This window comes from Lepidochelys kempii, chromosome 10, assembly GCF_965140285.1.
Source record: "Lepidochelys kempii isolate rLepKem1 chromosome 10, rLepKem1.hap1, whole genome shotgun sequence".
In the NCBI taxonomy this organism is placed as follows: Eukaryota; Metazoa; Chordata; order Testudines; family Cheloniidae; genus Lepidochelys; species Lepidochelys kempii.
Genome location: NC_136389.1, coordinates 30,653,013 through 30,670,481, shown reverse-complemented (window position 1 = coordinate 30,670,481; position 17,469 = coordinate 30,653,013). Strand labels below are relative to the sequence as shown.

The 17,469-nt window shown below is 56.7% G+C and overlaps 1 protein-coding gene across 5 annotated transcripts in view; it reads right to left on the bottom strand.

The window, feature by feature from the left end:
* Positions 1-17,469, bottom strand: part of SEPTIN12 (septin 12) — an 82,903-nt gene that overhangs the window by 5,150 nt on the left and 60,284 nt on the right. For all 5 annotated transcript variants that reach the window (XM_073362595.2, XM_073362594.2, XM_073362598.2 and 2 more), the window contains 4 exons: positions 2,914-3,042; positions 1,975-2,056; positions 1,295-1,432; positions 593-710 (listed from right to left, as the gene is read on the bottom strand). In XM_073362595.2, coding sequence (XP_073218696.2) covers positions 593-710; positions 1,295-1,432; positions 1,975-2,056; positions 2,914-3,042 — 467 coding nt within the window. The remainder of the gene's footprint in view (positions 1-592; positions 711-1,294; positions 1,433-1,974; positions 2,057-2,913; positions 3,043-17,469) is intronic.

Here is a 17,469-nt window from a genome sequence, read left to right as displayed (position 1 = left end):
ATGAGAGCATATAATCTCTCCTACCACTGAAATGTGGCCACCTCTGGGGTGGAGTGGGAACTTGTTAAACAGCACGCAGCAACACTACCTATGTGCTTAGAACCCTGTATCCAGTTGACTCGCATGGGGGGGATTTCAGGTGGGCAGGGTGTCATTGCAGGAGCTGATATTTGGCTGGGACACTCAGGTTAACCCCCTTACTCGGGTGTCAGATGCCGTGACCATGAGCTGCGGCCTCCTCCTGCTTTCCTCTCTGTCCCTGTTGTGCCTCTGCTCAGCTGGGGGGAGAAGAGACACACAGATGCCTCTGTCTTACCGCAAGAGACCCGTGGGTTTTTGGGTTGCCCTGGCCCTATTGGAGACCACCCAGCTGTTTGAGGCAATCTTACCCAGGCCGGCCCTCGGTGCTGTGGTCCTGGCCAGTCCCTTTAACGTCGCTCAGCCCCCAACCCACCCTGAGAGGCACCTCAAGCCATGCTGCCTATGCCCAGCCTTGCCCCAAGGGCTCTGGGGTTCCCGTGCACAGCTGTGCTGGCCTGCCCTCCTCCCAGGTGAGGTAAAAGCTCCACCTCTCTCTTACAAGGCCCCTCACCCTTTGCTTGAACTCGGCCCGTTCCTCCAGGGTCAGGGTATCCGCCTTGGCGATCACTGGCACCATGTTGACGATCTTACTCAGCCGCCTCATGAACTCCAGATCCAAGGGACGCAGCCTGGGAGGGAAAGCCCTGGCTGTTCAGCGTGGCCAGAGGGGGGCGCTGGCGCAACAAGATTGGAGACGCTCCATGCTCAGGCTGCTTTCCCCGCCTCCCCCCAGACATGGGCCCCACCCTGGCAGACTGGGGCAGAGACGACCAGCCACTGTCCTCAGATCAGTGGCACCACCAGGTATCCAGAGCAGAGAGGCCAATGGGAATGGAGAGCCAAGGCCTCCAGCGACTGACAGCAGCAGCAGCGAGGTGAGTTCACCCACACAGCCCTAGCAGTGGGGCTGACCCAGAGGGGCCCGCTGAGATGGGCAGCAGGAGGCCAGCCAGGACGTGGACTCTCCTTTGCTAGGAACTGGCCAAAGACAGAGTCACACGTTGCACACAGGCCCACAGCCAGCTGAGCTGGTTATTGCCCCGGCCGGAGGCAAGCCGGCTTCCTCATCCTACTAGCAGCTCCATGAGCCAGCCAATCCCTTGCAAAGGGCTCAGGCTGCCCCCCCTAGGGAGAGGTAAGCCCAGCAGGGCATTTGGTTAGCCAGGCAGGGCACTGGGCACTCAGGAGCAGGCAGAGACTGATCACGGCTCACCAGTGGCCAGTAGGTGGCACGAAGTACACACAGCTGTGGACCCTGGTGTCTGGGATCTTCTGTTTGCGGCTGATGAGGATCTCCTCTCTCAGGTACTTCTCGTATTGCTCGTTGATGTACTTGATGATGGGGTCCCAGCTGGGCAATGGGAAAGGAGGCAAGAGATTGATCACCCGCAACCCCTAGGCACTGTGTGCACTGCACACACAGGAACTGTCCCACCCACCACTGAAAGGCAGCCACCTCTGGGGCAGAGAGCAGCACCGGCACACAGCAGAAGGTGCTCAGATCTGACAGTGTGGCACAAAGCCTTTGGCGAGGTGGGGCTGGAGGAAGGGGGTGGTGTTTTAACCAAATCCCTATCTCTTACAGAAGTGTCCCAAGAACTTTGGTGTCCCTGCAGAGCAGAGTACAGCTGGATTTTAGGGTCTCCTCTGAAACCCCCCCATAGTAACTGCCTGGAGCTCAATGGATCTAGTTCACACAGCTGAAAGGCAGAGTCCACAGTGCCAGGGTATGACCCTTTGGTGCCAGGGTGTCATGTTATTACCAACCAGCTGCTCAGACTAAGCCTTTCCTGGTGCCCTTCCTTCTATGGCCCACCCCTGGCCAGCAATGCTGGGCTCCCTCCCGCCCAGCTCACATTGCCCTTGGGGTCCCCAGAACCGGGTGGAACTTACCAGTTTTCATTGTTGATCTGGTCGCCGAACCCCGGTGTGTCTGTCACAGTCAGCTTCATCTTCACGCCCTTCTCTTCGATAACTAGCGGGGGCAGAGGGTGCAAGGTCACGGGGTGGCTCTAGGAGTCCCCTGACCCCCCACTGGGTATCCCTTGCACAGAGCCCCTCCCCAGCTCCCGCTGGCTTCCCACTGCTCTCTGGGCACACTCCGCTAGGGCATTTTCCCGGACACATGCAGCAAAGCCATCCAGGCCTGGAACTAGCAGCTGTGGGGGCTGGAGAGGGACCTTGGTGACTGTCTAGCACCTGGGGCACAGTGTGGCGAATCCCATCCACTAGGCTTGACCAGGCCAGGGGGCAGCAGCAACGGCCCTGGGGGCACCCTGGCAGGCCGGGCTGGGAGGACGGGGACTGTGGGGCCAGATCCTGCCCCAGTGAAGTCAATGGGAGCTTTGCCGTGGCCAGGGAAGTGCCCCCATGCCTGCTGAGCTCTCACTCCCCTGCCTGGAGCAGAGAGGCAGGAGCCACGGGCAGGCAGGCCTTCCCCTGGGGGGGGTCGCTCTCAGGACAGGGAGCGGCCAAGCCGGAGACTCGCAAAGGAGCCTATGTTTCCCAGGGCAGCAGGCGCGTCTGAAATTGTCGGGAAGAGACTAGCGAGTGCCAGCCGGCTGGGGATGGCAGGGTGGGCTGGGGCCCATGGGGCAAGGGTGAGGCCTTGCTGGGCCCAAAGAGTCCACTCTGCCACTCATGGGGGGAAGGGTCCAAGGCTATGCCAGAACTGCCAGAGGGATGGGGGAGGGGGTCAGGGTGGGGCATCTGGCAGGAGGGGGGGCTGCATGAGAGACAGATGTCATGGGGGCTCCCAGAGGAAAAGACATGGTGGGAGAGGAAGGGGTCCTTCCCGCGGCTCCTGGAGGGCTGAGGAGCAGGGGACCTTACCGTGGGTGACGGACTGCAGCTGCACTGTCTTTGGGACGTGCTCCTCATAGCCGGGGCCTGTAGGTTTCCGACTCACCTTCGACTTGAAGAGGGTGTTCACCATTGTCGACTTCCCCAGGCCGCTCTGCCCTGCATGGGGAGAGAGAGAGGGCCGTGTGAGCTGCGCTCCCACCATGCCCAGAGGCAGCAGATGGGCATGTGGGATCCAGGACACACTCCCCTGTCTTGCCAAACTGGCCACTCCTTTTTCCCCACCCCATCTCTCTGCTGAGCTCCTGGACACGGCCGGCAGAGCATTGCTGAGCCGCAGAGGAAGCAATGGACAGCAGGCAGGGGAGATGGCGGGGCCTCTGGTCCCCAGACATGGGGGTGCAGGATCGGCAGGGCACAAGCTTGGTTCACTCACGAATGGGAGGACACCACAACCAGCCTGCCCCCATCTCCTCCCCAGGTCCTGGTTTGGAAAGCACGGGCCACTGCTCACTTCCCCTCCTCTCTTCCCCTGCTTGGCTTTCTGCTGCAGCCCTTCAGCTATTAGCTTAGCAGAACCCCTGATAGTCCCATACACCCCAAGATGCCCTGGTGTCTAAGCTAGCCTAGCTCCCACCTCCCTCGACAGCCCCACATGCCCCCAGGTATCCAAAAATCCGGATACCCCACATGTCCCAGCACTCCCACCTGGGCATGGGACTAGGGATTTTACTGCTGTCTCCTTAGACTCCCCATGTGTTAGCAAATGCAGATGGCAGGTGTGCCACTCCCCCTTCCACCATCACTGCGGTCTAGGATCTCTTCCCTGCTGGAGACTCTCATGGGGTGACCGGTGACCCCCGCTGGCCCCTTATGTCACCTCAGGCGGGAAACCTAACCCGGGGAGATGCTAGCGGACAGTCCCTGCTGCACTGGGAGGCTAGGCTGGCACAGCCCCAGTGCCCGGATCTTGCCGCTCTCGGAGTCACGGGTGGTTTAAAGAACATTCTTCCCCGGAGCCTCAGTAACACAGACCAGGAGGGAGCAGACCTGGGGATTCTGCACTGGAGGGAGGAGCTGGCAGCCAGACCCCTGGGAAGGAGAAGTGAAAGTGACCAGCGTACAGAAGGGGAGTCATTGCAAGAGTCCATCTAGCCCCGAACACTGTATCCACCTCCCACTCTTCTGCTTCTGTGGTTGGGGTCTTGAGAATGGCAGGAGCTGGTGTTCCCAGTGCCCTGACTGGCCACCCACCCACCTGCCCTCTCGACTCTTGGGCCCTCTGTATGTTCCTCCCAGGGCTTAGGACAGCCCAGCAGGTGTCCAGTCCCTATCCTAGACCTCCCCATTGCCTCCCCATGCAGGACCCTTCGAGCAGCCCTGCACTCCCCTCTTTCCCGGGCTATAGCTTTCCCCAGAGGCTCCAGGTCTCGTCTTTGTGACCCTTCCAGGGTGTGGGCCAAGGAGGGGGCTGGAGTCAGTCATGTGTCCAGAGAAGGAGGCGGTGCTGGGGCAGCTGTTGGATTGCAGGTGCAGGGGGAATTAGCCTGAAGGGACTGAAGCCCACATGAGCGGTGGGGCTGCTTCTTCCAGGGCTGGTTGTTCACCATAAACAAACGCTAGTGGCACAGGAAATCAGCGTGCCAGCACAAGGTCTCTCTTAGCCCCCGGCACCACCCGAACCCGCGGCCAACCCGGCCGGGCCCCTGTCCCAGCTGGCTCAGCCCTTACGCAGGGGAAACACTGCGGCCAGAGGGCATGGTGGGGAACACTGCGCTGCCATCACATCTCACCCCCAGGATGCAACTGCAGGGGTTCCTCCCCCGCCCCCCCCCCACAGCTGTGTGCAGATGGGAGGGGGATTCCAACACTGATGTGCTTTGCTAGGGGCACTTGACACAAGGAGGAGAGCAGGGATGAGCCTGCACATGGGTGGGGATTGTACAGACAGGGGAGGGCTGTGCACGAGTTGGGACTGGCACACACGGGGGCAGGCATGCACACAAGGTGGGATTTGTATGCATGGGACATGTATGCACGTACAGGGGAGGCTTTGCACAGGATGGGGTTTGCACGCATGGGCCAGCAGATGGTATTCACCCATGGTGGAGTTTGCACACAGGAAGGGGTGGGGCTGTGTACAGGTGGGGTCTGCAGATGGAGGGGGGGTGGGTGTGCATGCAGGGTGGGCATTTGCACAAGGAGGAAGGGGTGGGTTTCGTATACAGTGGGGTCTGCAGATGGAGAGGGCATGGGTATGCATGCAGGGCAGGCATTTGCACAGGGGAGGAAGGGGTGGGGGTGTGTACAGGGTGGCAGATGGAGGAGGGGCGGGTGTGCACACAGAGCGGGCATTTGCACGGGGAGGAAGGGGCGGGAGGGTGTACAGGGTGGGGTCTGCAGATGGAGCAGAGGGTGGCTGTACATGCAGGACACGTGTTTGCACACGGAGGAAGGGTGTGTGTGTGTACAGGGTGGCAGATGGAGGAGGGGTGGGTGTGCACGCAGGGCAGGCGTTTGCACAGGGAGGAAGGGGCGGGAGGGTGTACAGGTGGGGTCTGCAGATGGAGGAGAGGATGGGTGTGCACACAGAGCGGACGTTTGCACAGGGAGGAATGGGGGGAGGGTGTACAGGTGGGGTCTGCAGATGGAGGAGAGGATGGGTGTGCACGCAGGGCGGGCGTTTGCACAGGGAGGAATGGGGGGAGGGTGTACAGGTGGGGTCTGCAGATGGAGGAGAGGATGGGTGTGCACGCAGGGCGGGTGTTTGCACAGGGACGAAGGGGCAGGGGTGTGTACAGGGTGGCAGATGGAGGAGGGGTGGGTGTGCACACAAGGGGGGTGTTTGCACAGGGAGGAAGGGGCGGGAGGGTGTACAGGTGGGGTCTGCAGATGGAGGAGAGGATGGGTGTGCACGCAGGGCGGGCGTTTGCACAGGGACGAAGGGGCAGGGGTGTGTACAGGGTGGCAGATGGAGGAGGGGTGGGTGTGCACGCAGGGCGGGTGTTTGCACAGGGAGGAAGGGGCGGGAGGGTGTACAGGTGGGGTCTGCAGATGGAGGAGGGGTGGGTGTGCACGCAGGGCGGGCGTTTGCACAGGGAGGAATGGCGGGAGGGTGTACAGGTGGGGTCTGCAGATGGAGGAGGGGTGGGTGTGCACGCAGGGCGGGCGTTTGCACAGGGAGGAAGGGGCGGGAGGGTGTACAGGTGGGGTCTGCAGATGGAGGAGGGGTGGGTGTGCACGCAGGGCGGGCGTTTGCACAGGGAGGAATGGCGGGAGGGTGTACAGGTGGGGTCTGCAGATGGAGGAGAGGATGGGTGTGCACGCAGGGCGGGCGTTTGCACAGGGAGGAATGGGGGGAGGGTGTACAGGTGGGGTCTGCAGATGGAGGAGGGGTGGGTGTGCACGCAGGGCGGGTGTTTGCACAGGGAGGAAGGGGCGGGAGGGTGTACAGGTGGGGTCTGCAGATGGAGGAGTGGGCGGGTGTGCACACAGAGCAGACGTTTGCACGGGGAGGAATGGGGGGAGGGTGTACAGGTGGGGTCTGCAGATGGAGGAGAGGATGGGTGTGCACGCAGGGCGGGCGTTTGCACAGGGACGAAGGGGCGGGGGTGTGTACAGGGTGGCAGATGGAGGAGGGGTGGGTGTGCACGCAGGGCGGGTGTTTGGACAGGGAGGAATGGGAGGAGGGTGTACAGGTGGGGTCTGCAGATGGAGGAGAGGATGGGTGTGCACGCAGGGCGGGCGTTTGCACAGGGACGAAGGGGCAGGGGTGTGTACAGGGTGGCAGATGGAGGAGGGGTGGGTGTGCACGCAGGGCGGGTGTTTGGACAGGGAGGAATGGGAGGAGGGTGTACAGGTGGGGTCTGCAGATGGAGGAGAGGATGGGTGTGCACGCAGGGCGGGCGTTTGCACTCAGCTGAGTGGGCGGATTTAAAGCTGCTCTCAGACAGGGCAGAGCGTTTGTTCTAGCTCCAGGCAGCACAATGCGGGTGGGAGGCCGAACGGCGCTCAGAGAGCTGTGATGTGATGGGCCCCCCAGGCCCGGACACACGTGCTACACAGTGGTAGCTAACTAGAGCACCCGCCTCTCTGACTGGTCTCCATTTCGAGCTCTGGAGGGGTGTGGGACGCCAGCCCTTAAAATGCAGGCCCTGCAGGGCTATTGCGCGCTGGCCCAGGACTTGACACAGCCCGACTGACCAGGGTCACTTCCACCCCTGCTTTGTCAAAGGAAACCAGGGCACGGGGGACGAGTTGCAGACTCCCAGGCCAGATGGGCCCATCGTGATCGCCCAGGCCGAGTTCCTGTCTCCCCCAGGCCCATAATAAGCCCCTGGCTCCCTGACACTCCCAGGCCCCTGCCAGGACAGCAGGAACGTTGCCTTTCTAGATTTTCCTGCCTTTCTAGACCTTCCTGGCATGAGGTGGCTTTGCCCTGCACAGCTCCCTTCAGCGAGGAAAGCAGCCTCACACCTGCTGAACGCAACCCCCAGCCTGCTGCACGGAGCTGGGGAGCGCAGAAGTTCCTCAGCATGATTTCCCTTCCCTTGTCAAGACACACTGGCTCCAGCTGAGACAGCCCTGCCGGCAAGGAAGCTGCTAATGGATCCGGATGGTGGTGTCTGAGACAAGGGCTCTGCGTGGAGTGAACAAGCTTCCTCCACATGCCTCTGCCAAAGCCCCTCAAGCCTGATCTGCAGCCCCACCTGCTAGCCCAGCCCTGCGACTCCCCCAGCTTGGCCAATGCACCTCCACCTTGTCCAGCAGCCCCCTGCCATCCCAGCTCTGCGATTCTCCCAGCTTGGCCAAGGAACAGAGACCTGCAACTCCCCCCACTAGTCCAGTATTGAGTCACTCTGTCCTGTACAAAAAGAAAAGGAGTACTTGTGGCACCTTAGAGACTATCTAATTTATTGGAGCATAAGCTTTCGTGAGCTACAGCTCACTTCATCGGATGCATTCAGTGGAAAAATACAGTGGGGAGATTTATATACATAGAGAACATGAAACAATGGGTGTTATCACACACACTGTAATGAAAGTGATAACTTAAGGTGAGCTATTACCAGAAGGAGAGCTGGGGGGGACCTTTTGTAGTGATAATCAAGGTGGGCCATTTCCAGCAGTTGACAAGAACATCTGAGGAACAGCCGGGTGGTGGTGGGGGAATAAACAAGGGGAAATAGTTTTACTTTGTGTAATGACCCATCCACTCCCAGTCTCTATTCAAGCCTAAGTTAATTGTATCCAGTTTGCAAATTAATTCCAATTCAGCAGTCTCTCGTTGGAGTCCATTTTGGAAGTTTTTTTGTTGAAGAATTGCAACTTTTAGGTCTGTAATCGAGTGACCAAAGAGATTGAAGTATTCTCCAACTGGTTTTTGAATGTTATAATTCTTGACGTCTGATTTGTGTCCATTTATTCTTTTATGTAGAGACTGTCCAGTTTGCAGGTGAACGAGCCTCTGATAGTGTGGCTGATGTGATTAGGCCCTATGATGGTGTCCCCCGAATAGATATGTGGACACAGTTGGCTCGTTCACCTGCACATCTACCAATGTGATATATGCCATCATGTGCTAGCAATGCCCCTCTGCCATGTACATTGGTCAAACTGGACAGTCTCTACGTAAAAGAATAAATGGACACAAATCAGACGTCAAGAATTATAACATTCAAAAACCAGTTGGAGAACACTTCAATCTCTCTGGTCACTCAATTACAGACCTAAAAGTTGCAATTCTTCAACAAAAAAAACTTCAAAAACAGACTCCAACGAGAGACTGCTGAATTGGGATTAATTTGCAAACTGGATACAATTAACTTAGGCTTGAATAGAGACTGGGAGTGGATGGGTCATTACACAAAGTAAAACTATTTCCCCTTGTTTATTCCCCACCACCACCCGGCTGTTCCTCAGATGTTCTTGTCAACTGCTGGAAATGGCCCACCTTGATTATCACTACAAAAGGTGTCCCCCCGTACCCCACACTCTCCTGCTGGTAATAGCTCACCTTAAGTGATCGCTTTTGTTACAGTGAGTATGGTAACACCCATTGTTTCATGTTCTCTATGTATATAAATCTCCCCACTGTATTTTCCACTGAATGCATCCGATGAAGTGAGCTGTAGCTCACGAAAGCTTATGCTCAAATAAATTGGTTGGTCTCTAAGGTGCCACAAGTCCTCCTTTTCTTTTTGCGAATACAGACTAACACGGCTGGTACTCTGAAATCTGTCCTGTACAGAGTGCGCTGCTGATTGGTCTCCAAGCCAGGGTCAGGCTGGTACCATATCAAGCTGACCAGGGCTTGACTCGATTAGTTGACAGCTAGTAGCCAAAAGACAAAGCCTAGTAGCCGGCGTGAAACAGTGGCACCCTCCCCTGTGCCCAAACCACACCCATCCCATGCTGAGCTGTGCTGATAGTGGGCTGCAGATAGCTGAAGTGGTAACCCTTCCTCCCCATGCCGGTAACACACCTAGTGTCCGTACACACGTGCTCTCCCAAGGTGCTGGTCAGGCACAGCACGGGCTCGGTTAGATGCGCTTCAAACCAGGCTAACTCCCAGGCCTTCAGCAGTGCCGAGGACCCCCGGAGCGTGGGCAGGAAGCACTGGTGCAATAGCCCCCATGGCGCAAATACTCCTCAGGTCACCACGGACGGGGCCAGCTTAGTCGACTATTGTGCTGCACAAGGGGCAAGGTTGGCAGCTGCCACTGACTGTTCTACATAGCCCCGGGGAGCCCAGGTGGGGGCTGTTTTGCCAAAGTGTGTTCTGAGGCGCTTGGCCTCTTCTCCCACAGCTCCCCATGCTCCCCCCCCCCCCCCCGAAGCTCTGCCAAATCACCTTCGAGCCATCCCTTCGGGGGGCTGGGCTGGGAGCTCTGGGACAGTACCTAGAGAGAGGGCAACTGCAACGGAGCAGTGCAGCACAAATGCAGGGCAAAGCTCCCTGGAGAGCTCGGGCAGCCCTGGGGACACTTACGCCAGGGCCAGCCACCATTCAGTTTGCAGCAGCTCCTGTTGCTAATGCAGATGCACTCTGGTGCCTCTGCTGCTACCTAACCCAGGCCTGCAGGGAGTTTAGCTATTTCACCCTGAGGATCAGACCTCCAGGCCCTCCCCTCTCCTGCCTAAGCTATTGCATTAGCCTGCCTCCATCCCAAGCAGACTCAAGCCAGCATTACGTGGACTTGTGAGTCTCCTGCCAGCAAGCGCTGCTTCTGAGAGCAAAGGAAACGCTCTCCTCGAGAGGAACTGGAGGGGAAGGCAGTATTAACACTCCTGATGGGGTCTGGGCTGGACCCTAGGCATGCCACACACTCCACTGGGATAAAGCTACTGCAGCACAATGCAAGGGGAAAGGTCCACAGGTTCGGTTTGCTCCTATCTGCCACACAGTGCCCCCTATGGGCCATCAGCAAGTAAATCATGTGGGATTCACAACCAGGCTTGGCCAACATCGCAGGACCAGCCTTAACACAGGGGAGTTCTGGAGATTTGAGGGTCCTGATTTGCACTGACATGGAGTTTTTTTTTGCAAAGACACCACCTCTGGCCATGCAGCTGGCCAGTCCCCTGAACTGGCCGTGCCTGGTCTGTGGCGCTCACAGCAGCAGTTCAGATTGGGAACACTGTGGGAACACTTCATTTCCATGTGAATAACTCAAAGCCAGTTGAGCCATGCAGGGAAATGGCGAGATCTTGAAGACGGATATACAGTGCTGGGTCATCTACCTAAGCAAGGAACTCAGACTCCGTGAGGACATTGAACTCCCCACCCAGCCACAAAAGTGGGGCAGTTTTGGAGGAGGGTGAAATAGCCGCCCCATTTTGTAAGGTGCTACATGGCTGGGTTCGACAGCGATCCAAGGTCTCTCAGCACTAAAGTGGCTCCACCGCCGAGTGCAAACAGGGCAAGTTTGCAATGAAACCCCCGTGTCCACGCTGGTATTCTGAGGCACTTCTGGCTTGAGAATGCTTTGAGCTCCGCTTCCCAGCCCCAGATCTGTGCTAGGAGGAGATCACCTTCCTCCGGGCAGGTCACCTCTTGACCTCTGCCCGCAGTGAGATTGTGGCAGCACCACTGGGGGGGGGGGGGGTCGGTGCCGCTCGAGGGTGGGGATCAAAGCTCACAAAGCTGGGGGCGGGGGCCAGTTTTACATCACCACAAGCCACAGGGAATTTCAGCCTCCAGCTCTGAGAGCGAGATGGGTGTCCCCTTCCCTCTGCAGGAGGCAGTGCACTGGTCAGCCCGATGCCGGATTCCCAGATCCAGAACAAAGCAGCCTTTCTTCTCCCACCCCCAGCTTCCACTCAGTGGGCGGCTGGCCTCTCCACTCGCTCCCTCTGGGGGTCGCCAGCAGGCGCGGCCCCTGCAGACGAGCAGCAGACGGCGGCACCGAAGACTGAAGTGTGTGGCCATACCGCGCCCGGGTGCAATGCCACTGGCAAAGGCAGCGCCTGCCCACCAAAGAGGGCCCCACTAGCAATGTGCCTATCACTGGCACCCGAGTCACTAATGCCTACTCCACGGCTGAAAGAGCATGTGCTCGTCTGTCAAGGCTCCTCAGCTCCCTGCCTGAGCTAGCCAGGCATGGGCCGAGGTGCCACGCTAAACCCGGCTCTGGGAGAAAGCGAATGCAGACGGGTGTCACGTGAGGGAGGGGCGAGAGGAATAACCCCACCTAAGTCCAGCCTCGGAGGCATTACAGCCCTGCAGCAAGCACCAGGGACAGTCAATGGGCGTTATTGGGAGTTATTCCCCAGCAGTCTGACTGCGCCCGGGCCCCTCCCAGCAGCGTGGCAGACAAGCAGCAGCACCGGTCGCCCTGCTGCTGCGGCGGGGCCTGCAGTGAAATTGCTTTGGTGCGCGCTGGCAGCACCAGAGCACACGGGCCTCAGCTTCCCCCGCTGTGCTGAGCCTCCCAGCAATGAAAGGGCAGCAGCAGCAGCAGAGCTGGGCAGGGAGAAGGCTAGTGTGGCCCTGACATGGGGAGGGCGGATTGGCAGGCAGGAGGGGCAGCTGCGATATAGGGCTCTCCCCTGGCTTCTGTGGAGAGAGGGAGCCAGAGACGGGAGAGGGATGGCAGAGCTCTTCCAGGTGGAGAGGCAAGCCACTGAGAGGGGCAGGGCCTGGAGCCTGCTCCCCACACAGCTGTTGATTTTATGCCAGGACAGCCACTGGTGTGCATGCAGTGAGAAGAGGAGCCTTATACCTGTAGAGCTTATTCCGTCCCTGGTGGGGAACAGCCACACTGGTGTAAGCACCTTTATCCAATAACTGCACCCACACTGGCAGGTGACACCACTTTAACGAAACCAGTGTAGCCACAGAGCCCAAGGCCAGCAGGGGCGCCCAGATCACCTTGCTTGACCTCCTGGCTACCACAGGCCACCACCAACCTCCAGCACCCACCCGCAAAACCCAACTACTGGAATCAGGCCAAGGCACTCTGACCCTCGGGAGGCTAAACGACTGTGTGTCACAGGCAGAGAACAAGAGGGACTGAGGCGCAGTGCCTGAGGCCCCTGAGGCAATGGCAGGGAATTGATTGAGTGAGCTAGACCCAGATACTCCTGGCAAGTAACCTGTCTCCTGTCTTTTGCAGGGGAAGGCAAAAATCCCCCAAGGTCACTGCCAATCTGACTGCCAAACTCACCACACCACCTGTAGCCATCTCTGATGTTTCAGAGGAAGGAGTTAGAAACAACCAACAAAAAACAGATACAATGAGGAGGAAAGAGTGGAACAGCCCTTTGGGAGCATCCCAGAAAGCTTGGGGCTGACAGGAGGCCCCCAGTCAGATGCAAAGAGACAGAGAGGGGACCCACCCATGCTTTCCGGCTCTGGGCATCATCAAAAGTATTTTAATTAAAGAGTCCAGCACTCTGCAGTGCCCAGGAACTTGGAGGTGCTTGTTTTATTAGAGTAGGTTTGGGGGGGGGGGGGCTGCAGATACTCAGGGCTGGAAGCTGGCCAGCTGCAGTTCACTTGAAAATGCCCCTTCCTTTGAGAGGGGGAGGCAGCAGTCACAGGCAACTGAGCAAGGAGAAGCAGGCATGGAGTCAGCCTTGCTATGCAGTAGCTCTATGGTCATGGGACAGCCATGGGGCCTGGTGATAGAGATCTTCCCCCTCGCCCCCCGGCCGCCTGCTAGTTCAGCACATGCTCTCTCGTGGTAGGGTTTATCTGGCAGGAGGGGGTTTCCTCTCCCTGTCCCAGGCAGCTCCAATCTCCCTCCCTCTCCCTTTTAAATCAAAATGTCAAATTTGTCCATATGAAAAATTCCCTGGGCTGATGAGAAGCAGATGTGCAGAGCCCCAGCACACAGCTGGAAGTCCTTAGCTTGAATGTTCCCATTTGCAATTGGCTGGCTTGGCCTGGCCTCCTGGGTCCCTCTACATGCCCTGCTGGGCCCTGATGCTGCTGCCCTCCTGGGCAAGCCAGGGCATGCTAGCAGATGCACACTGGCTCGCCATTCAGCTGCGGGCCACAGAGCCCTCGTGGTTAGAGGCGGGGGTGGCTCTCTTGCTGGGAGAGAGGGCAGATTGCTCCCTCTTCTGGCACCTCCAATAGCCCTGGGGCCCCTCAGACCGGGGGCAGGGAGCTAAGAGCGGGGGCTGTTTGATGTGGGGGAGAGTGCAAACCTGCCTCTCCTCTGGCAAGGAGCCCCACCCCCTTTCCATTCACTGCTCCGATTTCACTCTCCAGCTCCTTCGGGATCTGCCCTCTGCATCTGCTTCCGCCCTCCCCTCCCCGCTGAGGGGAACATGGCCCAGGCCTACAGAGGGAGGTCTGTGGGATGCATGGGATTCGATGCCGAGGTGGGCTCGGTGGGCCCCCTTCCCCTCCCCCTCCACAGTATCAGATGAAGCCCAGCAATATTATCCCCTCCAGTGACTGGGATGCAGAGATCCTATGGCAGCAGGTCTCTCTCTCACTCTTCCGGCCCAGCCCGGCAGCCTCTCCTCTGCCCGGCCGAGGTCACCGCGTAAGGGCCCAGCTCTTTTGCTAAAAAGTAAATTGCCTGTTAAATTCTCCTGAAGCTATCACTGTCTCCTTCACCTGCCTCTTGGCTCCTCCAGTGCATGGAGGAATCCTTAGTGATTTATCTGACTCCCTTGGGTTTGGTTCTCTTTGCTTTTCTTATCATTGCTTAGCTCTTTTAAAACCATTATCCCGTAATCTTCCCCGTCCTCCTCTCTAGCTGATAGTTTATGCTCCACAGAGCCATCTTTCTTCCTCTGGATTACTTTCTGACATCTCCATGTTGGCTTGTTTCTCTTGATCTGGGAGTATTTATTGCTGGACAGAGCACATACCCAAGGCTTTAGAAAAAGCTCCATAAAGATTTGGTGAGGTACAGTGCCAAGCCGGGGCCAAAGAGAAAAGATTCTAAGTATGTTGGGGGTGGGAATGGAAATGAAGCACTGCAAAAGGTTGGCAGCAAAGTGGGCAAAGCAAGACTCCAGATCCAAATGCCTCAGAGCTTTGGGGAAGTTTGGATCTGGAGGCTGGAGCTCGTCCAAAACTGTGCCATTGGAGGAAAACAATCAGTGAAATATGGTGCAGAGATGAAAGAACCAAGAGGACTGATGGTAAATTTAAAGTTAGATGAATTTGACTAACTGTAGCCCACCAATAGAGGTTGTTTTAAATTAAAAGAACAGATTTTCAAAACTCTAACTCCAAAGAAAATAGATATTTCAGGCCAGCTAAGCAGATGATTTAAGCTAATGTGGCTTCACTAAAGTCAACGGAGCTCTGCTGATTTACACCGGCTGGGGATCTGGTCCTGTTAATTTAAGGGCCACTCAGGTCAACGTTTAGGTTTTGTAAACACAAGGTGATATAAAACTGAACTGCTTCGTGGTTGTTGCATTTTCATTAAACGCTAGGGGTGGATTTAAACATGCCTTATAGAGATACTGCAGCATCCCGTTGCATTCCCCACTGCCTGAGAGTGAAAGGGATTCGTTCAATTGCCAGAGGTGAGTAGAATGCAAGAAGGAAACTACATGAAGAATAAATAGGGGTTTGTCAATTGTTGCCCTTAGAATCATCTAAGGTGTTAATAGTAACAGAGCGAAGAGGTTTAGTTTTTAAAGTATGGTCATGTTAATGTTCTTTCCCCTTTAAATACAGATTCACAAGCTGTCAAACAACTGTTCCATGTGCCGAACTCTAGAAGCTTAAAGCAGTTCCATATCACGAACTGACAGAATGTATCTGAACACAATTCTCTGGCCTCATCTCTGTCCTCCCCATTCTGCTGCTTTAGCTAGTTGGATTTCACCCTGCATTTCCCCACATTCATCCAAAACCAGCTCTGCTGAATCCTAATGATCAGGCCCTTGACTGGTCTCACTCGGGTGCTGAGTACACACATCTGTGGATTACGGTCACTGCCTCTGCCTCCTCCCAGGTCTCAAAAATCAATAGCCATGGCCCTGTGTTTCCAACACACATGATTTTATCACAAGTCTCATTTTTCTTAAAGCTCCAGCTCCTGGAGCCATGGGATCACATGGGAATCCCAGCTGTCATTAAACACTAAGTTCCTAGACCTCAGAGCGGCAGAGAAAAGCTTGCAAAAGTGACCCCTAAAGACTCAAAAGCCAGATGGCAAATACCCTCCCTAAATGTATTATTTTGAAATCTCATGATTTTCGAGGCCTGACTCGTGATTTTGGCACGTAGGGCTGACCTGTTTCTACTCTGCCTCTCCCTGTTACAGGTCATGCAGAGAAAAGCCAGAGTGTCCCTATCCCAAGTCCTCAAATCTAGCGCCAAGCACAACAGGGCCAATCTGGGCCCTCGGAGTGGTAGCACAATACAGATATTATTAATAGTCTATCGTCTGGGCCCGACATTACCACAGCCATGTGCCGGATGCTCTCGCTGATGGTAGGGGAAGGAAGGATGCTCAGCGCCTGGCAGGAGGAAGCCTTTTAGTCCTTCCACCTAAAGTCAGAGTCAACCTTCGGCCAGCTGAGGGGCAAACTGACACCTTGCAGGGAGCGTGAGGGCTGCGCCTCATTCCCATGACAGCATGTTGCAGTCACCTCATCTTTACTCCAGAGGCGTGGCCTGCCCAGACTCCCGATTAGCATACAGTGCGTCTAGGTGGGTTGAGGAAGCAATGCCCGCTCAGACCAGTTCTCTCTATAGACCTCAGCTTTGGATTAAAGACAAGCAGTGTCGGCTGCAGTTAGCCCGTAGCTGGACTTTCTACAGCCATCCTTGATGCAGTGTCCCAGGGCCCATCCTGGGATCTGACTCTCCCATTGCTTGCTCTGTTCCCAGCCCTTCCTTCTCATTTCCAGCCTCACTATCTCTCTAGCCAGATGGTCACACTCCCCCGGTTATTAGGATCCATTGCAGAGCTGTAACACTCCCTCCGCCCCTCTCAGAGAGAGCTGTTCTGGCTCCCAGCCTGCTCATCCAGACGCCTCCTTGGAAAGTGCAGCCCGCTGACCTTGGTTTAAGCCCATGATATGTGAATGCTTCTGGCTTCCCCTCTGGCCCCTGGCAATCTCTCTCCGAGTATGCAGGCACCACAGGAATTCCATACAAGTGCCCTTCTCTCCCGGAGAAGAAATCCGCATGGAATTTCGTAGCTTTGAGAACTCTTTGAACTGTTTTTTGGGTTCCCAGTGGTAGCTCAGGTTCCCAGCCCTTCTCCCCCACCCCGCTGTGGGCACACACTTTTGTTATCTAACCAATCCCAGCCCTTCCCCCGGCTGATTCTTTCTTGACATGTTTTTTCCAGCTGCAGAGCACACCCAGGGTTCTCTTCATAGAGGGCAAGATCCTCAGCCGGAGTAAAGCGACAGTGACTCACTGTCTCCACTGAAATCAATGGAGCTACAGCAAGTTAAGTCAAAGCTAGGCTGAAATCATTGTAGTGCAGAAGCTCTGGGCCAGAAGCTCCCAAAAGCTATTAATTTGTACTGCACTCAGACCCAAAGGTCCCAGGCCAGATCAGGGCCTTCTGGGCTAGGTGTTGCACAACCCCCCAGAGTTCATAATCCAGGAAATGGGACAGATCCAATCAAACCACCCCTCTGCCATCTTCCCCACACTGTGTATGTGCTTCACTCTGCCCACTCTCGCTTCCCTTTTCCATGGCCTGTCATAGACAGAGAGCAAACCCTGAAATACCAGAGCCAGCCAGGCCAAGCCTGGTGCTCACGCTGGGTTTGAATTTAGGCAGCAGGATTTCAGCTACGTCTTTCATTCTGACACCACCACATTACTGGCCCTAAGTTCATTGGCCTCCCTGCACACTGCGCCATTGCCAGCGGGCTGGGCAGTTCCCCGGACCGGTCTGAACAGGCCTCGCCGTGCATGCAAAACGGCCGGTCTCCCTGGAGCTCCACGTGCACATTCGTGACTATCCGAGCTGGGACAGTAACTCGGCAATCCCGGCTTGTTTCCTCTCGGTTCTCTGTCTGCGAGCCGGGCTTTAAGGAAGCAGGGGGCAGGCTGAGTGAAAGCGAGCATTTCACATTGGGGTTTTCCTCTCGAGATAGACATCTTCCCATGGGCACCTTACCCAAGCCCTCCCTCTCTCC